Source organism: Somniosus microcephalus, chromosome 17, assembly GCF_052327205.1.
Source record: "Somniosus microcephalus isolate GS21.2 chromosome 17, FLI_Smic_1.0, whole genome shotgun sequence".
Classification (NCBI taxonomy): Eukaryota; Metazoa; Chordata; class Chondrichthyes; order Squaliformes; family Somniosidae; genus Somniosus; species Somniosus microcephalus.
In genome coordinates, this window is record NC_141003.1 from 7,487,822 (window position 1) to 7,514,737 (window position 26,916).

Sequence of the window (26,916 nt, forward strand, 5' to 3'; positions counted from 1 at the left end):
TGGAGAAATTCCTCCGTACGGCCCAACGGCTGAACCTCACCTACAATAAGGAGAAATGCGTGTTTAACACCACGCGCCTTGCCATCCTCGGCTGCGTAGTGGAGAACGGAATCATCGGCCCCGACCCAGAAAGAATGCGCCCCCTCATGGAGCTACCCCTCCCCCACTGCCCTAAAGCACTTAGGAGAACCCTGGGGCTTTTCGCCTACTATGCCCAATGGGTACCCAATTACGCGGACAAAGCCAGACCCCTCCTGAAAGCCACTTCCTTCCCCCTCACGGAGGAGGCGTGCGCGGCCTTCTCCCTCATTAAGGGAGACATAGCCAAGGCCACGATGCACGCAGTGGACGAGTCCATCCCCTTTCAGGTGGAGAGCGACGCATCCGACTTCGCCTTAGCCGCCACCCTAAACCAGGAGGGGAGGCCAGTGGCCTTCTTCTCAAGGACCCTACAGGGCCCCGAGATCCGACATTCGTCGGTCGAGAAAGAGGCCCAGGCGATCGTGGAGGCAGTACGGCGCTGGAGGCACTACCTGGCAGGCAAACGATTTACCCTCCTCACCGACCAGCGTTCGGTGGCTTTCATGTTTAATAACAAGCTGAAGGGCAAAATCAAGAATGACAAGATTTTGAGATGGAGAATCGAGCTCTCCACCTACGATTATGAGATCTTGTACCGGCCAGGCAAGCTGAACGAATCCCCTGATGCCCTTTCACGAATGACATGCGCCAGCGCGCATATCGATAGGCTTCAGACCCTCCACGACCAGCTCTGCCACCCCGGAGTCACCAGACTCTACCATTTCATTAAGGCCCGCAACCTGACCTACTCCATCGAGGAGGTCAGGACCATGACCAGGAACTGCCAGACCTGTGCGGAGTGCAAACCGCACTTCTATAGGCCGGACCGAGCAAGCCTGATCAAGGCCACCCGCCCCTTCGAGCGCCTGAGCATCGACTTTAAGGGGCCCCTCCCGTCCTCTGACCGTAATGTGTACTTCCTCAACATCGTTGATGAGTACTCCCGTTTCCCCTTTGCCTTCCCCTGCCCCGACATGACCAGTAGCACGGTCATTAAGTGCCTGAATGCCCTCTTCGCCTTGTTCGGGTTCCCGAACTATATACACAGCGACCGGGGCTCCTCCTTCATGAGCGAGGAACTCCGGCAATTCCTCCTAGAGAGAGGTATTGCAGCAAGCAGGACCACCAGCTACAACCCCAGAGGTAACGGTCAGGTGGAAAGAGAGAACGCGACGGTATGGAAGGCCGTCCTCTTAGCCTTAAAGTCTAAGGGCCTCCCAACCTCCCGCTGGCAAGAAGTCCTCCCGACAGCGCTGCACTCCATCCGGTCATTACTTTGCACGGCCACTAACACCACCCCCCATGAACGAATGTTCGTTTTCCCCAGGAAGTCGACTACGGGAACCACTCTACCAACCTGGCTGACCGCCCCGGGGCCGGTCTGGCTGCGGAAACACGTGAGGACCCATAAAACGGACCCCCTGGTCGAGAGGGTGAACCTCCTGCACGCCAACCCCCAGTACGCCTACGTGGCGTACCCAGACGGGCGGGAGGACACTGTCTCCCTACGAGACCTCGCACCCTCAGCCGATCCGGAAACACCGCCACCACCCCCCCCAACCTCAGTCCAGGTAGACGGCATGCCGGAACCCCACGAGCCCTCGCCGACCACGCAAACACCAGCATCAACACCGGATAAGGCACCAGCACCGGATAAGGCAACACCACCGCTGCGGCGATCGGAGAGGCTTACGAAGCCTCCGGACAGACTGACCTACCAGAATTGGTAGTACACTTCACCCCGCCGGACTTAATTCTAAACAAGGGGTGAATGTGGTAAACCACGTTCACTATCGTATCACTGTTAGTAGTTAGCACTGTTCACCACTGTTCGTTATAACTGTATCACTGACCACTATTGTATCACGGTACGAGGTCGCCTCTTGCCACACTGCTATACCTGGGATGACCACTGCCGACTCCGCCTTGGCTCCACCCACCAGGCCAGGTATAAAGGTGAGCGACTGGCTGGTATTCCTCCTGCTTGGATCGGATCACCCACGAGAGTGGGCTCTGTTATTTAGTCAATAAAAACCTTTAGTCACCTTCGTAACTCTTCGCCTTTTATTGGAGGAATTGATAGGTATATCAGTGGGCTGGGGTGATATGGGGTGGGATGGGGTGGGATGAGGTGGGAATGAGGTGGGATGGGATGAGGTGGGGATGAGGTGGGGATGAGGTGGGATGAGGTGGCGATGAGGTGGCGATGAGATGGGGATGGGGTTGGGATGAGGTGGGGATGAGGTGGGGATGAGGTGGGATGAGGTGGGGATGAGGTGGGATGGGATGAGGTGGGGATGAGGTGGGATGGGATGAGGTGGGGATGAGGTGGGATGAGGTGGGATGAGGTGGGGTGGGGATGAGATGGGATAAGGTGGGGATGAGGTGGGATGGTGGTGAGATGGGATGAGGTGGGGATGAAGTGGGGATGGGATGAGGTGGGATGGGGTTGGGATGAGGTGGGGATGAGGTGGGGATGAGGTGGGATGAGGTGGGGATGAGGAGGGGATGAGGAGGGGATGAGGTGGGGATGAGGTGGGATGGGATGAGGTGGGGATGAGGGTGGGATGAGGTGGGGATGAGGAGGGGATGAGGAGGGGATGAGGTGGGGATGAGGTGGGATGGGGTTGGGATGAGGTGGGATGGGATGAGGTGGGGATGAGGTGGGGATGAGGTGGAGATGAGGTGGGGATGAGGTGGGATGAGGTGTGGATGAGGTGGGGATGAGGTGGGGATGAGGTGGGGATGGGGTGGGATGGGGTGGGGATGAGGTGGGATGGGGTGGGATGGGTGGGGATGAGGTGGGGATGAGGTGGGATGAGGTGGTGATGAGGTGGCGATGAGGTGGGGATGGGGTTGGGATGAGGTGGGATGGGGTTGGGATGAGGTGGGGATGAGGTGGGATGGGATGAGGTGGGATGGGATGAGGTGGGGATGAGGTGGGATGGGATGAGGTGGGGATGAGGTGGGATGAGGTGGGGTGGGGATGAGATGGGATAAGGTGGGGATGAGGTGGGATGGTGGTGAGATGGGATAAGGTGGGGATGAGGTGGGGATGAGGTGGCGATGAGGTGGGGATGGGGTTGGGATGAGGTGGGATGGGGTTGGGATGAGGTGGGGATGAGGTGGGGATGAGGTGGGATGGGATGAGGTGGGGATGAGGTGGGATGAGGTGGGATGAAGTGGGGATGAGGAGGGGATGAGGAGGGGATGAGGAGGGGATGAGGTGGGATGAGGTGGGATGGGTGGGGATGAGGTGGGGATGAGGTGGGCTGTGTTGGGATGGGGTGGGGATGAGGTGGGATGGGGTGGGATGGGGTGGGGATGAGGTGGGGATGGGGTGGGATGGGTGGCGATGAGGTGGGGATGAGGTGGGATGGGGTGGGATGGGGTGGGGATGAGGTGGGGATGAGGTGGGATGGGGTGGGATGGGGTGGGGATGAGGTGGGGATGGGGTGGGATGGGTGGGGATGAGGTGGGGATGAGGTGGGGATGAGTTGGGATGAGTTGGGGTGAGGTGGGAATGGGGTGGGATGGGGTGGAATGAGGTGGGGATGAGGTGGGGATGAGGTGGGATGGGGTGGAATGGGGTGGGATGGTGTGGGATGAGGTGGGATGGGGTGGGATGGGGTGGGGATGAGGTGGGGCTGGGGTGGAATGGGGTGGGATGAGGTGGGGATGAGGTGGGATGTGGTGGGATGAGGTGGGGATGAGGTGGGGATGGGGTGGGGATGAGTTGGGATGAGTTGGGATGGGGTGGGGATGAGGAGGGGATGAGGTGGGGATGAGGTGGGGATGAGGTGGGATGTGATGGGGATGAGGTTGGGATGAGGATGGGGTGGGGATGAGGAGGGGATGAGGTGGGATGGGTGGGGATGAGGTGGGATGAGGTGGGGATGAGGTGGGCTGGGTTGGGATGGGGTGGGGATGAGGTGGGATGGGGTGGGATGGGGTGGGGCTGAGGTGGGGATGGGGTGGGGATGAGTTGGGATGAGGTGGGATGAGGTGGGATGGGGTGGGATGGGGTGGGGATGGGGTGGGGATGAGGTGGGGATGAGGTGGGATGAGTTGTGATGAGGTGGGGATGGGGTGGGATGGGGTGGGGTTGAGGTGCGGATGAGTTGGGATGAGTGGGGATGAGGTGGGATGGGGTGGGGATGAGGTGGGATGGGGTGGGGATGAGGTGGGATGGGGTGGGATGAGGTGTGATAGGTGGGATGAAGTGGGGATGAGGTGGCATGGGTGGGATGGGGTGGGGATGAGGTGGGGATGAGGTGGGATGGGGTGGGATGGGTGGGGATGGGGTGGGATGAGGTGGGATGGGGTGGGATGAGGTGGGGATGAGGTGGGGATGAGGTGGGATGGGGTGGAATGGAGTGGGATGGGGTGGGATGAGGTGGGATGGGGTGGGATGAGGTGGGGATGAGGTGGGGCTGGGGTGGAATGGGGTGGGATGAGTTGGGGATGAGGTGGGATGAGGTGGGATGAGGTAGGGATGAGGTGGGGATGGGGTGGGGATGAGGTGGGGATGAGGTGGGGATGAGTTGGGATGAGGTGGGATGGGGTGGGGATGAGGAGGGGATGAGGTGGGGATGAGGTGGGATGAGGTGGGGATGAGGTGGGGATGAGGTGGGATGAGATGGGGATGAGGTTGGGATGGGGTGGGGATGAGGAGGGGATGAGGTGGGATGAGGTGGGATGGGTGGGGATGAGGTGGAGATGAGGTGGGCTGGGTTGGGATGGGGTGGGGATGAGGTGGGATGGGGTGGGATGGGGTGGGGATGAGGTGGGGATGGGTGGGGATGAGGTGGGGATGAGGTGGGATGGGGTGGGATGGGGTGGGGATGAGGTGGGGATGGGGTGGGATGGGTGGGGATGAGGTGGGGATGAGTTGGGATGAGTTGGGGTGAGGTGGGAATGGGGTGGGATGGGGTGGGGTTGAGGTTGGGATGAGCAGGGATGAGTTGGGATGGGGTGGGATTGGGTGGGATGGGGTGGGGATGAGGTGGGATGGGGTGGGATGAGGTGGGATGGGTGGGATGAAGTGGGGATGAGGTGGGATGGGTGGGATGGGGTGGGATGGGGATGAGGTGGGGATGAGGTGGGGATGAGGTGGGATGGGGTGGGATGGGATGGGATGGGATGGGGATGAGGTGGGGATGAGGTGGGATGAAGTGGGATGAGGTGGGATGGGGTGGGGTGGGAATGATGCAGAATTTTCACAACAGGATTAATTGACAAATGAACCAAAAACACAATGACTGAAAGGTGAGACTTGAATTATTATTTTCTGCAAGCTGGAGATTTTTTACTGAGAGCCTTCGGGCAATATCTTTCAGTGAAATAGGCCTGGCTTTTCTCAGTACGGGTATTTACATGTACATAGAGCGGGTGGACTCCCGTGTTGGTGTGTGGGGCTACAATTCTTACTGTAATGCAGGCTGACATTTCCAGTACTGTGCTGAGGGAGCACTGCACTGTCGGAGATGCCGTCTGTCACAGGAGGTATTAATCTGAGGCTGATAAAGATGCCGTGGCACTATCCAAAGACGAGTGGGGTACTGGCCAACATTCTTCCCTCAAATAACATCGCCAAACTGGTCATCAGGTCATTTATTTCCCCGTCTGTGGGACCTTGCTGCATGCAAATTAGCTGCTCTGTCTGCCGATATTACAACAATTAGTTTACAAGACTGATACCAAAACTGAGAGGTTATACCTAGGGATAGCTAGAAACGAGAAGGCTGAGGGGTGATCTGATAGAGGTCCTTAAAATTATGAAAGGATTTGATATGGTGGACATAGAGAGAATGTTTCCACTTGTGGGGGAGACCAGAACTAGGGGTCATAAATATAAGATAGTCACTCATAAATCCAATAGGGAATTCAGGAGAAACTCCTTTATCACAAAATCACAGAAACCCCACAGTGCAGATAGAGGCCATTTCGGCCCATCAAGCCTGCACCAACACATATCCCACCCGATCCCCGTAACCCCTACACCAACACATATCCCACCCTATCCCCGTAACCCCACGTATTTAATCCCCCTAACACTAAGGGTCAATTTATCATAGCCAATCAACCTAACCCGCACATCATTGGACTGTGGGAGGAAACCGGAGCACCCGGAGGAAACCCACGTAAACACGGGGAGAATGTGCAAACTCCACACAGACAGTCACCCGAGGCCGGATTCGAACCCGGGTCCCTGGTGCTGTGAGGCAACAGTGCTAACCACTATGCCACCGTGCTGCCCTCTCTTTACCCAGAGAGTGGTGAGAATGTGGAACTCGCTACCACAGGGAGTAGTTGAAGCGAATATCATAGATGCATTTAAGGGGAAGCTAGATAAACACATGAGGGAGGAAGGAATCGAAGGATATGATGAGAGGGTGAGATGAAGTAGGTGGGAGGAGGCTCGTGAGGAGCATAAACACCGACATGAACCAGTTGGGCTGAATGGCCTGTTTCTGTGTTTTATGTAATTCTATGTAAAAGCAACTCATTGACTGTAAAGTACTTTGGGATGTCCTGAGGAGATGAAATGCATTATACAAAATGTAAATTATTTCTTTAAACCTGCAGCAACATGGTAAACAAAGGGATCTACTGCAAGTCTGTGGGTGAGACGGAAATCAAAGCACCCTAGAAATCGCTGCGTTAATGACAACACCTCTCCTATCCCGAGCCTGTCCTCTCCTGTGTACAGACTCTCTGCGGTGTTACAGTGAACATACATACCATGGTCGGCGTCCCGCCCCACGCCGGCCTGGACCCCTCGGCTGGCTCGCACTGCTCAGCGTGGCCGTTACAGAAGCAGCTCCCCATCGCGATGAAGTCGTAGACTCCGTAGTGCGCAAACGGCTGGGGTTTGAGGCTGGCTGCGCGGCCCGGGCAGGGACACGGCTGGCGTTTAAGCAGTCGCACGCGGATGTTGGTGACTTTCAACAGGTCCTGAGCTTGAACGCTGTATGGGTCGTCTACAGAGTGCGGCGGAGAGAGAGCACGGAATATAACCTGTTTAAAGAGGAGAGGCACAAGAAAAGTCAGACAACGGGGACTGAAATCAGGTCCACTTTTTAACAGAATACAAGCACACGCCAGCCTGCCGGCCGAAGGTCAGATTATTGGGTGATGAGGTTAGAATTAATCGGAAGCATTACAGACAGTATAGGGCTCGATTTTAATTCCCGAGGCGGGTTGGAGTCGGGTTACGTGGTGGACGGGTTCGGGAGCCGCTTCCGGCGGGATCAGCTGCTGATGTCCGATTTTGATTCAATGAGCTTGTTCATTTCATGGAGGCGTGCTGGCCGGTCCAATGAGTGGGATCGGGTCGGCTGGCCACCTCTGATGACGTCATCATAGCAGCTGCTTTTAAAGCTGCCCTCCAGGCTGAGCCTTTCCATTGTGGTTTCCTGCACTTGATTTAAACGCTATGACTTCTTCCAGAGGCAAGGCAGCTCCTCGGTTTAATGATGAGCCCCTCCAAGTTCTTGTGGATCCTGTCAGAGGGCGCAGGGAGAGTCTCTTCCCTCCTGATGGCCGGAGGAAACCTCCTCAGCAGACCAAGGCAGCCTGGCTGCGCATTGCTCAGGAGGTGAGTGCAATATGCATTTATGCGCGCTCATGGATCCAGTGGCGCAAAAGGTTTAATGATCTTGTGAGAACATCAAAAGTGAGTATCCCCTCTCACTTGCCTTCACTCTGCTTCCCTTCTCTTCTCATCACCAGCACTCTGCATTGTAAGCCTCCTCCTCCATATCCCACCTTACTCTTACTTCCCTTGCACCCTTTCCTATCCATCTCTGTCTCTGCACTGAATCACTTCACCATCCTGCCTATGCACTCCTTAGACTCGCTCTCACTGTCATGCAGTGACAACTAACAACGCACCTTACCCCATCTTCGTCTCCCTCAAAGCTTCCATGGTAGGGATTATTGACCCTCACTCCATCACAGTGGCTGAAACACCGCTTAAGTCCCTCCTTGCAGGAAAAGATAGCCCACAGTAAGAGGGAGAGAGCAATGACTGGAGGAGGAACACCTACCCTTGCAACATTGACTAGTACTGAGGAGGCAGCAAACGAGATTGTTGGAGGTGGCGAGGACCTGGAAGTGGGCGATGGAGAGACGGGCACACTAGAGGAAGCTGGTGACATAATAGAGTTTCATCCCTCTCAGAAAGCAATGGAATATGATGTTCATAGAGAATGGCTTTGTATCATCTGCTCAAAAGGATGTGTCTGCTACATCAATATCAGATGTCTAATTCAAGCCTTTACTCTCCCACAGGACCATCAATCGCCCCCCTCCCCACGATCCAGGACGAAGAACCAGACATCTCCTCAGAGGAAACTGAAGCCTCTGAGGGAGCAGCGTCACCAGGACTCAGCGCATCCAGCACCAGCGCAGCAACGCACCCCTCGGTGGGGCCCTCGCGAGTTAGAGTAGTGTTGCCACCTGGTCTATCACAGCGCACAAGATGGTGGAGACAGCGACAGCAGTGGAGAGTCCTCGGCGGAGGTCGCAGGACTCTCCTAGCTCTGCTGAGCTGCTTGCAGACGCTGTGCCTCTGGGGCCATCCAGAAAAAGAGCGGTTCGTCAAATACAGGAACAAGTGCAGCAGTCTCTGGAAGGGTTTGCCTCCAGGGTTAGTGCGAGTGTGGAGAGAATGGAGGAGTCCATCTCCAACATCAGCACTGCCATGGTGGAGGCAATGGCGCATGAACACACCACCATGGATAGGATGGCAACCTCCGTGGAAAGGATGGCACCCTCCATGGAAAGGATGGATACCTCTGTGGAAAGGATGGCTACTGCCATGGAGGAAATAAGTCGCCAGAGTCAGGAAAACATGGTGATTGTTCAGAATAGAATGACATCTCTGGAGGAGAGATGGGCAGCTATTGAGCAGAGAGACCAGAGCTTCATGGATGTCCTTTTGAGGAGGTCTGCCAGTGCAGATACGGGTCCTCAGGGCCCACCTGAAATGCAGCAAGGTGCTCTCCTGCCACTTGCCAGCACTGAGGTGTGGCTAACCCATGAGAGGGATGTTGTTGACAGGACAGAAGGAAGTGTGGGCTCCTCTCAAAGTGCTCATACGACCATGCCACTGTGGAGCCCTCGGTCAGAGACCCACTTTGCAGAGACAACTGAGATGGCCATTTCAGCTCCTGTACAGCCACAGTAAGAGCAGACTGTTGAAGAGCCTTCCCAGGCTCCCAACCCCAAAGGCGTCTAAGCAGGCGCAGCATCCGAGTCAGCAAGGTGCCTCTACATCTGCTGAAGCCACAGGGGAAGCACCACGTAGAAGCACGCGTAAGAGAGAGATTTAGCACCTATAGTCACAAGGGGACTCACTTGGGTGATGTTTCTTTTTTTCTCTGACTCTTGCTGGTTTATTATCCTTTTGTCATGTGTTAAAGATAAATTATGTCAAACAGTTGATTGTGTGGCCTATGTGTTATGGGAAATGGTAAAACCGCATTGAAGGCTCAGGGCGACTTGCATTTGTAATGCTGATGGTAAAAGTGATGGGAAATAACCGGGTATAGCAGAGATGAAGTATGGCGTTGGACAAGTGTCGCCTGCAATTACAGAGCCATATGGTGGCCACCTATGGTTGAAGAGTAAACTTATGCTAATATGGCATGGCAGTGTGCATACCCTGGTTGACGGGCAGCAGTGAACTGGAGGGATGCTGCATTGGTCACAACAGGGCATGCAAGGCACCCCTCGTCCTCCTCCTCCTCTGCCCAGGAAGATCGGCGCTGAGCCACGTGGCTGCTACTCCTCCGGTTATGAGGACCAGGATGAGAGGACATAAATGTTTCCCATCCCCTTGCTATAGATTTCATTTGAGGCAACAATCTTGCAAGCGCACAGTCAAAGTGGCCTGAAATTATTCCATTCACGACACACTGCAGATGGGTTTCAGCTTGAAAGGTCAGAAGGTCAGTGTAATGTATGTACCTTTAAGGGGGGGAACTACTTTTTACAGCTCATGTACACTGTAGTACTGGCAGTGACCACACCTGTATATAACGCTGAGTAGTAATCTGTACAGATCAGTTGCAGTGTGAGCCACGTTGAGTAAACACCTATTGTACCGTTCTCCGCAGCCTGTGTCTTCTTATACATGGACGTAACATTGGCGACGAGGCAGGTTCGAACCTACCTGCAACTCTGCATCACCTCCCGGGGATTCGTTCCTGGAGATCAGTGGATTGGAGGTCAAGGCCAGAGACTCGGGCGTCGACCACAGGCAACCGCCCAGTCATCCAGCAGAGACTCGAGAATTGCGGGGGAGGCTGTCGAGAGTCTGGTTTGGCTTTCCAGTCGAGGTGGTCCAGCGAAACGGGCTGGCAATAGGTAGTGCGCAGACCCTTCCCAGACAGCGGCGGGCTAGAGCCCGACCGAGCGGCACAGCAAAAGGCCGAGCAGCGTCGACGGGGGAGAGAGAGAGAGGGCAGAGCGCACAGGGCGCAGCTGGTGTTCAGGGGCCGAGCAGCGTCGAAGAGAGGGAGAGAGAGACGCGCAGAAACCCGCGAGGCGCCGCCATTGCCACGAGGACCGCCGAGAGCGGCGTTGGCAGCAGTGCAGGAGAAGCGCGTGAAACCTACAGGGCGCCGCCATTGCCACGAGAACCGCCGGGAGCGGTGTTGGCAGCAGCGGGGGAGGAAGGAAAGCACGGGAGACGCCATTTTAAGCCATTGGGAGACACCATTTTAAACTACACCCAAACTGCTGAAGAGTGGCAGTATGAAGTGAAGTCGAAGATTGGACTACATATGTCGAACGAATAGAGGTATACTGCAAGGCAAATGAGGTGTCAGATGACAAGAAAGCGTCGGTATTGTTAAATTTAATAGGTGCAAAGATGTATGGTTTATTACAAAATCTAGTAACCCCAACGAAGCCAATGGAAAAGAGTTTTGAAGACATAGTAACGATACTACAGGAACATTTAAACCCCACACCGCTGCTGATAGCAGAAAGATTCAAGTTTCACAAACGGAACCAGCATAAGGATGAAAGCAATGCTGATTATTTAACAGAACTGCGCAAACTATCGAAACACTGCCAGTTTGGAGCGGGACTGGCAGATACCTTAAGGGACAAGTTTGTGTGTGGGCTTCAAAGTGAAGGAACCCAGAAACGGCTTTTATCTGAAAAGGACCTTATGCTGGAAAAGGCTTTCAGCATTGCGGTATCATATGAAGCAGCAGCACGGGGCGCTGCAGAGATACAACAGAGACCGCAAGAATATGGCACAAACGAAATGTCATATGGAACAGAGAAGTGCTATCGCTGCGGCAGAACACCACACGACCAGAATGATTGCTGGTTCAAAGACAAAGTGTGCAGACAGTGTGGAAAAGTAGGACACATAGCACGAGTCTGCAGGTCAGGAAAGAAAACCAGCAATAAGAAACCTACCAAAGGAAAGTACCAGAAGGTACATAAGATGACGGAGAATAGTTCAGACGAACAAAAGAGTGATAACGACTCCGAAAGCAGGGAACTGAGTTGTCTGAAACTACATAATGTGATCACAACGGAGGATCACCGAACCATTTGGGTCACTCTCAAGATAACAGGAGTCCAGGTAAAGATGGAATTGGACACAGGATCAGCCCTAACAGTCATAAACCGACGGGACTACGAGCGGCTAGTCTCACACATACCCTTGAGAGACACAAAAATTATTTTGAAGATGTACACGGGGCAAAAAGTCTACCCCAAAGGAAAAATAAGGGTGACCGTTATATATAACGGTAAGGAAACACCAAAACTAGACCTGTATGTATTGCAAGATGGAGGACCACCATTACTGGGACGTGAATGGATCCGGAAAATACAACTGGATTGGCATTCCATACAGGCACTGACTGTGGCTGACAAAAAGGATGACGACGTCACACCTGGGCGACTGTCAAAGATCCTAACTGACGTGAAAGAAGTGTTCCAGCAAGGACTCGGAACACTAAAAGGCATGACAGCGACGATTAAAATTGAAGAAAACGCAAGCCCAAATTTTTTTACAGCCAGACCGGTACCTTATGCAATCCGCCCAGCCGTTGAAGCAGAGCTGGAGAGTCTGGAACGTTCAGGTGTACTGTCCAAGGTAGACTGGAGCGAGTAGGCTACACCCATCGTCCCTGTGATGAAAAAGTCGTTGAGCAGCACGCCTGGGGAACCAAAGAAGGTTCGCATCTGTGGGGACTTTAAGGTAACAGTGAACCCGGTCCTTCACACCGTACAATATCCACTTCCGCGGATTGAAGATATTTTCGCCTCGCTATCTGGCCCAGGCGTATCTGCAAATGGAGGTGGAAGAAGCATCAAAAAAATACCTCACAATCAACACCCATAAAGGTCTCTACCAATACAACCGGCTGGTATTCGGGGTAGCATCAGCTCCGGCTATTTGGCAGAGGGCAATGGAACAAGTCCTGCAAGGGATCCCAGGGACCCAGTGTTATTTGGACGATATCCTGGTCACGGACGAAAATGACAGTGATCACCTTGCCAACCTGGAGCAGGTGCTCACTAGATTGCAGGAATATGGGCTCCGAGCTAACCGCCCCAAATGCGAGTTTTTTAGAAAACAAATCTCGTATTGTGGCCACGTTATTGATAAAGAGGGGTTACATAAGTCCCCAGAGAAGATTGAGGCAGTAGTCAAGGCTCCAGCACCGGAAAATGTGTCACAACTGAGGTCGTTCTTCGGGCTGGTAAACTACTACCATAAGTTCTTGCCAAATTTGTCTACAATACTACACCCACTGAACACCCTACTGCAAACTGGGGTGCCATGGAAGTGGAGTGACGAATGTAGACGAGCTTTCCAGAAGAGCAAAACACTAATCACATCGAAAGAGGTATTGGCCCATTACAACCCAGCATTACCAATTTGGTTGGCATGTGATGCGTCACCCTACGGCATTGGAGCGGTGCTGTTGCACAAATTCTCGGACGGCTCAGAGAGGCCAATAGCCTTTGCGTCACGATCACTAACCTCAGCCGAGCGTAACTACGCCCAGATTGACAGGGAGGCCCTCAGCCTAGTGTGGGGAGTGAAAAAGTTCAATCACTATCTGCACGGGCAGAAATTCACCTTGCTGACTGATCACCAGCCACTTGTCTCCATTTTTAATCCGAAGAAGGGCGTTCCGGTGATGACTGCGCAACGACTACAAAGATGGTCATTGTAAAGTCTGTGGGTTGTATAGCGAAGTAATACACAGACTACAAGAGTAACTTAAACAGGACTTTACTATTCGAAGGTCAGGGCGAATCTGCCCAATAAATCCTGACACAGCACTTATATACCGGTGTGGTCACCGTCGGTATTACAGTATACAGCAGCCAAGATAAAGTAGTGCCACACCTAAAATAGTTCTCTTAAAGGTGAACGGTTACATACAATAGTTCTCTTAAAGGTAGAACAGTTACATACACTACAGTCACTTTTTCTAGGGGCGCACCACTATGAGATTGAATATAAGGGCACGAAACAGCATGGAAATGCTGATGGGCTATCACGCCTGCCACTGCCTACTGCGGAGGAAGCACCAGCAGTGGATCCTGTCGAAATATTCCATTGGACTATAGTTGAATACCTACCAGTAACTAACGCTTGTATCGAAAAGGAAACCCGAAATGACCCGACACTGTCTCGGGTATATGATTTGACGGTGAAGAGATGGCCAGCACATGGCGACTTACTGTTGCCAGCATTCTCGACAAGGAGAGAACAGCTGTCAGTGTGCCGGGGGACCTTGATGTGTGGATCCCGAGTGGTAGTTCCACCCAAGTTAAGGGATAGAGTGCTCAATGAGCTTCATGAGGGTCATCTGGGAGGGGTAAAAATGAAAAGCCTAGCCAGGGCTTATGTGTGGTGGCCGGGAATCGATAAACAAATCGAGGACCTGACCAAGAGCTGCTCAGGATGCCAGAATGTCCAAAATGCACCACCACAGGCCCCTCTACACCCATGGGAGTGGCCCTCATCTCCATGGCAATGGGTGCATATTGATTTTGCTGGTCCATTCATGGACTCAATGTTTTTAATAGCCGTGGATGCGCAATCGAAATGGCCTGAGGTCATCAAAATGTCCTCCACCACCACGGAGAAAACTATTGCAGTCCTACGGACCATTTTTGCCAGGAATGGCTTGCCAGAACAGGTTTGCTCTGACAACGGACCACAGTTTGTGTCCGAAGAGTTCCAGAGGTGCTTGAAAAAGAATGGGGTAAGGCATTACACATCCGCCCCGTATCATCCAGCCACAAATGGATTGGCTGAGAGGTTCGTACAAACCTTTAAGAAGGCAATAAAGGCTATGTACAATGACAACATTCCGCTGCAGCACAAGGTGGACAATTTCCTGTTCGCCTACCGGAATGCGACACATGCAGTCACCAACCAGGCCCCAGCCATGATGTAACCGAAGGTTAAGATCTCGCCTGGATTTGCTCAGACCAAACGTACGAAGAGATGTTGAGAGTAAGCAAGTCCAGCACATCCATGAGAAGCCAACAAGGAGCTTCAATGTAGGGCAACCAGTCTTGGCCCGCGACTACCGAACAGAAAAATGGCAGCCAGGAACGATATGCACACGGCAGGGCCCACTAATGTACACAGTGGATGTTGGGGAGAGCATCGTGAGACGCCATGCTGACCAGATCCTAGAGTCACAGGAGCAAGTCAACCCCATGCCTCGCCCATACGTACCTGGTGATGAACCCGACGTACAGGTCGCATCTACCCCAGAAACAGTAGCATCGGAAGCTGATGAACCAACCGACGACAGGGGGCCAGAATCACCTCCGCACCAAGAGCAAGACACTCGGGAAAGGCGCTATCCAGAAAGGATCAGGAAGCCTCCCCAAAGACTGAATTTATAAATAGACTATTTTCAGCTAATGTTGCATGTTAAAAGTGTTAATTGTAATTAGTTTGATATTTAATTGTTAAATGAGTGTTATGGTACTGTTAATCTAAAAGGGGAGGAATTGTAATGTATGTACCTTTAAGGGGGGGAACTACTTTTTACAGCTTATGTATACTGTAGTACCGGCAGTGACCACACCTGTATATAACACTGAGTAGTAATCTGTACAGTTCAGTTGCAGTGTGAGCCACGTTGAGTAAACACCTATTGTACCGTTCTCCGCAGTCTGTGTCTTCTTATACACGGACGTAACAGTCAGTAGGTGTGCAAAATCTTATCCCATACCTACAACAGCAAAGTTGTTGCATTTGAATGTCAGCCATGTTTCAGCGGCGCTTTTAAAGCGCTCCACCAATGCACACAAATCATGTCCTCCAGCAACTCGTCTCCTTAAACCTGGCCTGTTTCTGACTAGTCAGGAAACAGGAGCCAGAAGCAGGATAATGAAAATAGGATTAGCAAGGCATTTAACAGGCTGTCAACTGCCTTAACTACCTGTCCCACCGGTTGGAGACGGGTCAGTTTGGGAGCGGCTGAACAGACACTCACGAACGTCGGGTGGGGGCAGGATGGAGGCGGGTTGGGTGTCTGAAGCCATTTTTCCCGATTTTCACAACAGACCTGCCTCCTCAGGCAATTAAAATCGAGCCCTAAAAGTTTGTTTGAACAGTCTAAGACCAGGAGGACTCCCACATTCCCCAAACACTGAATTCAACAACAACAACTTGCATTTATATAGTGCCTTTAAGATAGGAAAATGACCCAAGGTTCTGCTTTGTAGAGTAATCAGACACAATTTGACACCGAGCCACATGAGGAGATATTAGGACAAGTGACCAAAAGCTTGGTCAAAGAGATAGGTTTTAAGGAGCATCTTAAAGGAGCAGAGAGATATATAGAGGCGGGGAGATTTAGGCAGGGAATTCCAGAGCTTAGGGCCTAGGCGGCTGAAAGCACGGCCGCCAATGGTGGGGTGACAGAAGTGGGGGACACATAAGAGTTGGAGGAGCACAGAGTTCTCAGAGGGTTGTGGGGCTGGAGGAGGTTACAGAGATAGGGAGGGGCGAGGCCATGGAGGGATTTGAACACAAGGTCTTAATTGGGTTGTTGAAGGGAGCCACTGAATGAAGGTAAGGCTCTTCTCTAGAGGGGATGAATAAAACTCAGTGAATGGATTTCTCAATGACTCCAATCAACCAGCTGAAGAGTGGCAGAGATACTGGCAGAATTACAACACTTCCTCAGTACAGTCCAACACTCCCTCAGTACAGTCCAACACTCCCTCAGTACAGTCCAACACTCCCTCAGTACAGTCCAACACTCCCTCAGTACAGTCCAACACTCCCTCAGTACAGTCCAACACTCCCTCAGTACAGTCCAACACTCCCTCAGTACAGGGCAACACTCCCTCAGTACAGTCCAACACTCCCTCAGTACAGGGCAACACTCCCTCAGTGCAGTCCAACACTCCCTCAGTACAGTCCAACATTCCCTCAGTACAGTCCAACACTCCCTCAGTACAGCGCAACACTCCCTCAGTACAGTCCAACACTCCCTCAGTACAGTCCAACACTCCCTCAGTACAGCCCAACACTCCCTCAGTACAGTCCAACACTCCCTCAGTACAGTCCAACACTCCCTCAGTACAGTCCAACACTCCTTCAGTACAGTCCAACACTCCCTCAGTACAGTCCAACACTCCCTCAGTACAGAGCAACACTCCCTCAGTACAGTCCAACACTCCCTCAGTACAGTCCAACACTCCCTCAGTACAGTCCAACACTCCCTCAGTACAGTCCAACACTCCCTCAGTACAGTCCAACACTCCCTCAGTACAGTCCAACACTCCCTCAGTACAGTCCAACACTCCCTCAGTACAGCGCAACACTCCCTCAGTACAGTCCAACACTCCCTCAGTACAGTCCAACACTCCCTCAGTACAGTCCAACACTCCCTCAGTACAGTCCAACATTCCCTCAGTACAGCGCAACACTCCCTCAGTACAGTCCAACACTCCCTCAGTACAGTCCAACACTCCCTCAGTACAGTCCAACACTCCCTCAGTACAGTCCAACACTCCCTCAGTACTGCATTGGAGTGTCAGCCTGGATTATATGCTTAAATCCTGGATCAGGGCTTAAACCCACGAACGTCTAACACAGAGGGGAGAGTGCTACCATAAGTCAATCTGGCACAGTGCTTTGCTTTTGTAAAGTATTTATTATTTTCCTCCCTCCCCTTCCCTCCAATTTCCTCCCGCCCTTTCCTCCCCCTCCTCCCCTCTTCTCTCCCCCCCTCCTCTCCCCTCCCCTCCCCATCTCCTACCCTTCTCTCTCCTCCCATTTCCTCCCCTTCTCCTGGCCTCCCATCCCCTTCCCCTCCTCTCTCCTCCACTCCCTTCCCTTTCTGTCTTATGTATTGCATCCCACTGAGAGAATGCAACAAGACCTGGATAACATTCAGACTTGGGCTGACAAGTGGCAAGTAACATTCGCACCACACAAGTGCCAGGCAATGACCATCTCCAACAAGCGAGACTCTAACCATCTCCCCTTGACATTCAATGGCATTACCATCGCTGAATCCCCCACTATCAACATCCTGGGGGTTACCATTGATCAGAAACTGAACTGGACCAGCCATATAAATACTGTGGCTACAAGAGCAGGCCAGAGGCTGGGAATTCTGCGGCGAGTGTCTCACCTCCTGACTCCCCAAAGCCTTTCCACCATCTACAAGGCACAAGTCAGGAGTGTGATGGAATACTCTCCACTTGCCTGGATGAGTGCAGCTCCAACAACACTCAAGAAGCTCGACACCATCCAGGACAAAGCAGCCCGCTTGATTGGCACTCCATCCACCACCTTCAACATTCACTCCCTCCACCACCGGCGCACTGTGGCTGCAGTGTGTACCATCTACAAGATGCACTGCAGCAACTCGCCAAAGCTCCTTCAACAGCACCTTCCAAACCCGCGACCTCTACCACTTAGAAGGACAAGGGCAGCAGACGCATGGGAACATCACCACCTACAAGTTCCCCTCCAAGCCACACACCATCCTGACTTGGACCTGTATCGCCGTTCCTTCACTGTCGCTGGGTCAAAATCCTGGAACTCCCTTCCTAACAGCATTGTGGGTGTACCTGCACCATATGGACTGCAGCGGTTCAAGAAGGCGGCTCACCACCATCTTCTCAAGGGCAATTAGGGATGGGCACTAAATGCAGGCCTAGCCAGCCAGCGACGCCCACATCCCATCAATGAATAATAAAAAAAAAATTAGCAAACAAACCACTCTGAAGCCTCTTGCAGTGCTGCTCTGTAGCTGGTCACTATGAGATGTGTAAGAGCAGCCTGGGTGCCAGTCTTTCTAAGTTTCTGTCCTACCCTGATCAACAGACAACCCCATCCCCACGCCCCCCTCCTCCCCATCTATTAACCCACTGGTAGATATGGATACAGATTAGATGCTCTTAGACTGGAGGGGTGCAGGCATGGCTTGACCTATAGTTCTCCTTCCATCAGCCCACCCCATGAGGGTAAAGGCCCCACTGCCTAGGAGACTGGTAGTGTCAGACTGACCAAAATGCAGCTTCTAAAATCTGGGTCAAAGACACCAAGCTCTGGGTAGAGTTTACATGGTGGTCTGGGTGAGTGTGAAACCCTTTCCACAAACATGGGGTAGAGTACTGGCACACCCGAATTTGCACCGGCAATGACTCAGGTTCCCCCTTGGAATTTACCTGCACCTTTCGGGGTAGTTTGGTGATTGTTTTTTAACTTACAAGATTTTATTTCCTTTCATGGAGGTGACAACATGAGGACAAGATCAACTCCAAGCCCTTGCCTTCTGTGGGCAAAGCTGGGTGGGAATGTAAGTTGTGAGGAAGATGCAGAGGCTTCAAGGGGATATAGACAAGCTAAGTGAGTGGGCAAGAACATGGCAAATGGTATATAATCTGGAGAAATGTTTAAACTCTAGAGATTGAGTAGACTAGGCCTATATTCTCTAGAGTTTAGAAGAATGAGAGGTGATCTCATTGAAACATACAAAATTCTTACAGGGCTTGATACTGTAGATGCAGGGAGGATGTTTCCCCCTGGCTGGGGAGTCTAGAACCAGGGGTCACAGTCTCACAATAAGGGGTCGGCCATTTAGGACAGAGATGAGGAGGAATTTCTTCACTCAGAGGGTGGTGAATCTTTGGAATTCTCTACCCCAGAGGGCTGTGGAGGCTCAGTCGTTGAGTATATTCAAGACCGACATCGATAGATTTTTGAATATTAAGGGAATCAAGGGATATGAGGATAGTGCAGGAAAGTGGAGATGAGGTAGAAGATCAGCCATGGTCTTGTTGAATGGCGGAGCAGGCTCGAGGGATACATTGCCTACTCCTGCTCCTATTTCTTCTGTTCTTATGTTCTTAAAATCTGTGCCTTGCTGAACAGGGCAAAATCCTGAAAGAGCTTTAGCCACCTGCTTCTAAATATCGTAATGGAGAACGGGGCTGGACTTGGTCTCTGATAGGGTCTCGGAAGAACCAATTGAAAGTGGCACCAAGCTATTCAGTTGTAACAGAGGAGACCAGCGCCCAGGGTGATAGGATGGAAAATAAGGCAATACTGTTCGACCTCCCTTGATATTGCACACAGGGAGTTAAGATCAAGGGACCCTTCCAGATCAAGCAGAGTTGGAGGGTGGGGAGACAAGGTTGGGGGAGTGGGGCAGGAGAAAGGAGGCAGGTGGGGTGGGAAAGGAGAGGTGGAGGGCAGAGAGGGAGCAGGCGGAGTGAGGCTGGGGATTGGGTGGGGGGGGCAAGGAGAGCGGAGTGGAATAGAGAGGGAGAGGAGAAAAGAGGAGGGTAGAAAGGAGAGGGGGAAGAGAAGGGAGGGAAGGAGGAGGGTAGATGAGCAAGGAAAGAGAGGAGGAAAGGAGAAGAGGTGATGGGAGGGAGTGACGAGAGACCAGAGGAAAAGGAAGGGAGGAATGGGGGAGAGGAGAGGAGGGGATGAGCGGTAAGGGAGTAGAGAACGGGAATGGACAAGAGGAGGGTGATAGTGGAGGAAGGGAGGAAAGAGGGGAGGGGAAAGGATCGGTAGGGGAGGGAGAGAGGGTGGAGGAGTAGAGGGGAGGGGAGGTGTGGGGGAGAGGTGGGAAGGGGACGGGACTGTAGAGTGGGGGATGGGGACAGAAGGGGAAAGGGAAGGAAGAGTAGAGGGGAGGGAGAGAGAGGAGGGGAAGGGAAGGAGGAGAGGACGAATGGGGAAAGGAGGGGAAGGGAGGGGAGAGGAGGAGAGAAGGAATAGAGGAGGAGAGTGAAAGAGAAGGAGGGGCATGGGAGTGAGGGAGCAGACAGAGAGAGGGAGGAAGGGGCAAGGGGGGATTTTCCCTCCGCTGGTGGAGCGGGGGTGGGGCGGTGGTGCTGGCCGCTAACTTGTGTCATGGGGTGGGGGGGGATTCTAGTGCCTGGTTTCTGTCTCGGATAGGGATTCCAGAATATTAGCTTAATTGAATGGTGCAGCAGGCCTGAGGGACTGAATGGCCTACTCCTGTTTCTATTACGGCAATCCGACAGCTTCATTGTCACTTTTATTGAAACCAGCTTTTTACTTCCAGATTTATTAAACATTCACAAACTACTGCAGTGGGATAAGAACTCAGTTCTCTGGATTACTAGTCCAGTAACTTAGCCACTACACGACCGTCCCTGCTGTAACTTCAATCTCTCGTTTGTGCTTCAAAACCCACATCCTGTCCAAGGGCACTCGCTTACCCCACTGCAGCGTCACTCACCCCCGCCCTTACCTCAACCCCCGCCCTTACCTCAACCCCTGCCCTTGCCTCAACCCCCGCCCCTTACCTCAACCCGCACCCCTTACCTCAACCCCCGCCCCTTACCTCAATCCCCACCCCTTACCTCAACCTCCGCCCTTACCTCAACCCGCACCCCTTACCTCAACCCCCGCCCCTTACCTCAACCTCCGCCCTTACCTCAACCCGCACCCCTTACCTCAACCCCCGCCCCTTACCTCAATCCCCACCCCTTACCTCAACCTCCGCCCTTACCTCAACCCGCACCCCTTACCTCAACCCCCGCCCCTTACCTCAACCTCCGCCCTTACCTCAACCCCGCCCCATACCTCACCCCCGCCCCTTACCTCAACCCCCGCCCCTTACCTCAACCTCCGCCCTTACCTCAAACCCCGCCCCTTACCTCAACCCCCGCCCTTACCCCAACCCCGCCCCTTACCTCAACCCCACCCCTTACCTCAACCCCCGCCCCTGCCTCAACCCCCGCCCCTACCTCAACCCCCGCCCCTACCTCAACCCCCGCCCTTACCTCAACCCCCGCCCCTTACCTCAACCCCGCCCCTTACCTCAACCCCACCCCTTACCTCAACCCCCGCCCCTTACCTCAACCCCCGCCCCTTACCTCAACCCCCGCCCCTTACCTCAACCCCCACCCTTACCTCAACCCCCGCCCCTTACCTCAACCCCCGCCCCTTACCTCAACCCCCGCCCCTTACCTCAACCCCCACCCCTTACCTCAACCCCCGCCCCTACCTCAACCCCCGCCCCTTACCTCAACCCCCGCCCTTACCTAAACCCCCGCCCTTTACCTCAACCCCCGCCCCTTACCTCAACCCCCGCCCCTTACCTCAACCCCGCCCCTTACCTCAACCCCCACCCCTTACCTCAACCCCCGCCCCTACCTCAACCCCCGCCCCTTACCTCAACCCCCGCCCCTACCTCAACCCCTGCCCCTTACCTCAACCCCCGCCCCTACCTCAACCCCACCCCTTACCTCAACCCCCGCCCCTACCTCAACCCCCACCCCTTACCTCAACCCCCGCCCCTACCTCAACCCCCGCCCCTTACCTCAACCCCCGCCCCTACCTCAACCCCCGCCCCTTACCTCAACCCCCGCCCCTACCTCAACCCCCGCCCCTTACCTCAACCCCCGCCCCTTACCTCAACCCCCGCCCCTTACCTCAACCCCCGCCCCTTACCTCAACCCCCGCCCCTTACCTCAACCCCCGCCCCTTACCTCAACCCCCGCCCCTTACCTCAACCCCACCCCTTACCTCAACCCCCGCCCCTACCTCAACCCCCGCCCCTTACCTCAACCCCCGCCCTTACCTCAACCCCCGCCCCTTACCTCAACCCCCGCCCCTACCTCAACCCCTGGCCTTACCTCAACACCGCCCCTTACCTCAACCCCCGCCCCTTACCTCAACCCCCACCCCTACCTCAACCCCCGCCCCTTACCTCAACCCCCGCCCCTACCTAAACCCCCGCCCTTTACCTCAACCCCCGCCCCTTACCTCAACCCCCGCCCCTTACCTCAACCCCCACCCCTTACCTCAACCCCCGCCCCTTACCTCAACCCCCGCCCTTACCTCAACCCCCACCCCTACCTCAACCCCCGCCCCTTATCTCAACCCCCGCCCTTTACCTCAACCCCCGCCCTTTACCTCAACCCCCGCCCCTTACCTCAACCCCCGCCCTTTACCTAAACCCCCGCCCTTTACCTCAACCCCCGCCCTTTACCTCAACCCCCGCCCCTTACCTCAACCCCGCCCCTTACCTCAACCCCGCCCTTACCTCAACCCCCGCCCCTTACCTCAACCCCCGCCCCTTACCTCAACCCCCGCCCCTACCTCAACCCCCGCCCCTTACCTCAACCCCCGCCCCTACCTCAACCCCCGCCCCTTACCTCAACCCCCGCCCTTACCTAAACCCCCGCCCTTTACCTCAACCCCCGCCCCTTACCTCAACCCCCGCCCCTTACCTCAACCCCGCCCCTTACCTCAACCCCCACCCCTTACCTCAACCCCCGCCCCTACCTCAACCCCCGGCCTTACCTCAACCCCGCCCCTTACCTCAACCCCCGCCCTTACCTCAACCCCCGCCCTTACCTCAACCCCCACCCCTACCTCAACCCCCGCCCCTTACCTCAACCCCGCCCCTTACCTCAACCCCCACCCCTTACCTCAACCCCCGCCCTTACCTCAACCCCCGCCCCTTACCTCAACCCCCGCCCTTACCTCAACCCCCGCCCTTTACCTCAAACCCCGCCCCTTACCTCAACCCCCACCCCTTACCTCAACCCCCGCCCTTACCTCAACCCCCGCCCTTTACCTCAAACCCCGCCCCTTACCTCAACCCCCGCCCCTTACCTCAACCCCTGCCCTTTACCTCAACCCCCGCCCCTTACCTCAACCCCCACCCCTTACCTCAACCCCCACCCTTACCTCACCCCCGCCCCTTACCTCAACCCCACCCCTTACCTCAACCCCCACCCCTTACCTCAACCCCCACCCCTTACCTCAACCCCCACCCTTTACCTCAACCCCCACCCTTTACCTCAACACCCACCCTTTACCTCACCCCCACCCCTTACCTCAACCCCGCCCCTACCTCAACCCCCGCCCCTTACCTCAACCCCCACCCCTTTACCTCAACCCCCGCCCCTTACCTCAACCCCCGCCCCTTACCTCAACCCCCGCCCTTACCTCAACCCCCACCCCTACCTCAACCCCCGCCCCTTACCTCAACCCCCACCCTTTACCTCACCCCCACCCCTTACCTCAACCCCCGCCCTTTACCTCAACCCCCGCCCCTTACCTCAACCCCCACCCCTTACCTCAACCCCCGCCCTTACCTCAACCCCCACCCCTACCTCAACCCCCGCCCCTTACCTCAACCCCCACCCTTTACCTCACCCCCACCCCTTACCTCAACCCCCGCCCTTACCTCAACCCCCGCCCTTACCTCAACCCCCGCCCTTTACCTCACCCCCACCCCTTACCTCAACCCCCGCCCTTTACCTCAACCCCCGCCCTTACCTCAACCCCCGCCCCTTACCTCAACCCCCGCCCTTTACCTCAACCCCCGCCCTTACCTCAACCCCCACCCTTTACCTCAACCCCCGCCCTTTACCTCAACCCCCGCCCTTACCTCAACCCCCACCCTTTACCTCAACCCCCGCCCTTTACCTCAACCCCCGCCCTTACCTCAACCCCCACCCCTTACCTCAACCCCCGCCCTTACCTCAACCCCCGCCCCTTACCTCAACCCCCGCCCCTTACCTCAACCCCCGCCCCTTACCTCACCCCCGCCCCTTACCTCAACCCCCGCCCCTTACCTCACCCCCGCCCCTTACCTCAACCCCCGCCCCTACCTCAACCCCCGCCCCTTACCTCAACCCCCGCCCTTACCTCAACCCCCACCCTTTACCTCACCCCCGCCCCTTACCTCAACCCCCGCCCCTTACCTCAACCCCCGCCCCTTACCTCAACCCCTGCCCTTTACCTCAACCCCCGCCCCTTACCTCAACCCCTGCCCTTTACCTCAACCCCCGCCCCTTACCTCAACCCCCGCCCCTTACCTCAACCCCCGCCCCTTACCTCAACCCCTGCCCTTTACCTCAACCCCCGCCCCTTACCTCAACCCCCGCCCCTTACCTCAACCCCCGCCCCTTACCTCAACCCCTGCCCTTTACCTCAACCCCCGCCCCTTACCTCAACCCCCGCCCTTTACCTCACCCCCACCCCTTACCTCACTCCATGGCTGCATTGGTTACCTCCGAACCCAACTTCTCCAGCGCCATCCTCACTGGCCCCGAGACCCACTCTATGCAATCAAAACTCCACTGCCCGCACCCTGTCCCACGGTCCTTCCATCCCGTCCTCATTGACTCTCAGTAGTTCCCTGTCCCCCAGTGTATCAAATTCTTATCCTCATTTACAAATCTCTCTTTGTCTCACCCCAACCCTATCTATGAAATCCTCTTTTACACATCCCTTTGCCCTCTGAATCTGGGCTCCTATATATTCCTCATCCCCATCCCTGCTCCACCTTCAGTGGCACTGCCTTCAGCGGTCTTGACCCTACACACTGCAGTTCCTAGCCTGAGTGTCCTTTGTCTTCTTACCTCCCTTCCTGCCTTTAAAACCCTCCTCAGAACCCATCTCTCCAATTATGGTCATCGTCCATAAGTCACCTGGCACTGCCGGCCATCTGTTTCTGCTCCAAAGCTCCGTGGGATGTTTTTTTATATTAATGGCACTTTATAACAAGAAGAACTTGCATTTATATAGCGCCTTTAATGTAAGAAAATGACCCAAGGTGCTTCACAGGGGCGTAATCAGACAAGTTTGATAGAGAGCCAAAGAAGGAGATATTAGGAGAGGCTTGGTCAAAGAGGTAGGTTTTAGGGAGGGTCTTAAAGGAGTAGAGAGCGGTGGAGAGGTTTAAGGAGGAAATACCAGAGTTTAGGTCCCAGACAGCTGAAGGCACGACTGCCAATGGTGGGGAAAAGAGAGTGGATGATGCACAAGAGGCCAGAGTTGGAAGAATGCAAAGTTCTCGGAGGATTGTAGAGCTGGAGAAGGTTACAAATATAGGGAGGGGCGAGGCCGTGGAGGGATTTGAAGATGAGGAAAGAAAGAAGAAAGACTTGCATTTCTATAGCGCCTTTCACGACCACCGGACATCTCAAAGCGCTTTACAGCCAATGAAGTACTTTTGAAGTGTAGTCACTGTTGTAATGTGGGAAACGCGGCAGCCAATTTGCGCACAGCAAGCTCCCACAAATAGTAACGTGATAATGACCAGATAATCTGTTTTTGTTATGTTGATTGAGGGATAAATATTGGCCAGGACACTGGGGATAACTCCCCCTGCTCTTCTTTGAAATAGTGCCATGGGATCTTTTACCGCCACCCGAGAAAGCAGACAGGGCCTCGGTTTAACGTCTCATCCGAAAGACGACACCTCCGACAGTGCAGCGCTCCCTCAGCACTGCACTGGAGTGTCAGCCAAGATTTATGTGCTCCAGTCTCTGGAGTGGGACTTGAACCCACAACCTTCTGACGCGAGGCGAGTGTGCTGCCCACTGAGCCACAGCTGACAAGAGAATGATAAATGCAAGTTTTAATCACAGGTAGATAGGTAGATAAGGTGGTTAAAAAGGCATATGGGATACTTGCCTTCATTAGCCGAGGCCTAGAATATAAGAGCAGGGAGGTTATGATGGAGCTGTACAAAATGCTAGTTAGGCCACAGCTGGAGTACTGTGTGCAGTTCTGGTCGCCACACTATAGGAAGGATGTGATTGCATTGGAGAGGGTGCAGAGGAGATTCACCAGGATGTTACCTGGGCTGGAGCGCTTCAGCTATGAAGAGAGACTGGACAGGCTGGGGTTGTTTTCCTTGGAGCAGAGAAGGCTGAAGGGGAACCTGATTGAAGTGTACAAAGTTATGAGGGGCATAGATAGGGTAGATAGAAAGGAACTTTTCCCCTTAGTAGAGGGGTCAATAACCAGGGGGCATAGTTTCAAGGTAAGGGGCAGGAGGTTTAGGGGGGATTTGAGGAAAAACTTTTTCACCCAGAGGGTGGTTGGAATCTGGAACTCACTGCCTGAAAGGGTGGTAGAGGCAGGAACCCTCACAACATTCAAGAAGCATTTAGATGAGCACTTGAAACGCCATAGCATACAAGGCTACGGACCAAGTGCTGGAAAATGGGATTAGATTAGACAGGGCTTGATGGCCGGCTCGGACACGATGGGCCGAAGGGCCTCTTTCTGTGCTGTATAACTCGATGACTATATGTCTGACTGTTGAGTTGGTGCCGTTGTGTAAACATTTCCCCGAGCTGTTTTCATATCAACTACTTAATGTTTATTTATGTTTATAAAAACTCTAATCCCGGGTCCCTCGGGTATCCAAATGATGTGAGGTGCACAGTTTGATTGCATTTGACGCTTTCCTGAGAGGGCTGCTCTCTTTTGAAGGTTTATTGCGGATGAGTTTTAATTTTCACATCAACTCACAGAGCAGCATATCGAAACAGTTTGAAGTA

General features: G+C 54.2%; 1 protein-coding gene across 1 annotated transcript in view; it reads right to left on the minus strand.

Annotated features, from left to right (window-relative positions):
- Window positions 1-26,916, minus strand: part of ntn4 (netrin 4) — a gene marked incomplete at its 5' end in the record, with an annotated part of 114,074 nt that overhangs the window by 75,009 nt on the left and 12,149 nt on the right. The window contains one exon of the mRNA XM_086010911.1: window positions 6,826-7,101. Within this exon, the coding sequence (XP_085867037.1) occupies window positions 6,826-7,101 (276 nt within the window). The remainder of the gene's footprint in view (window positions 1-6,825; window positions 7,102-26,916) is intronic.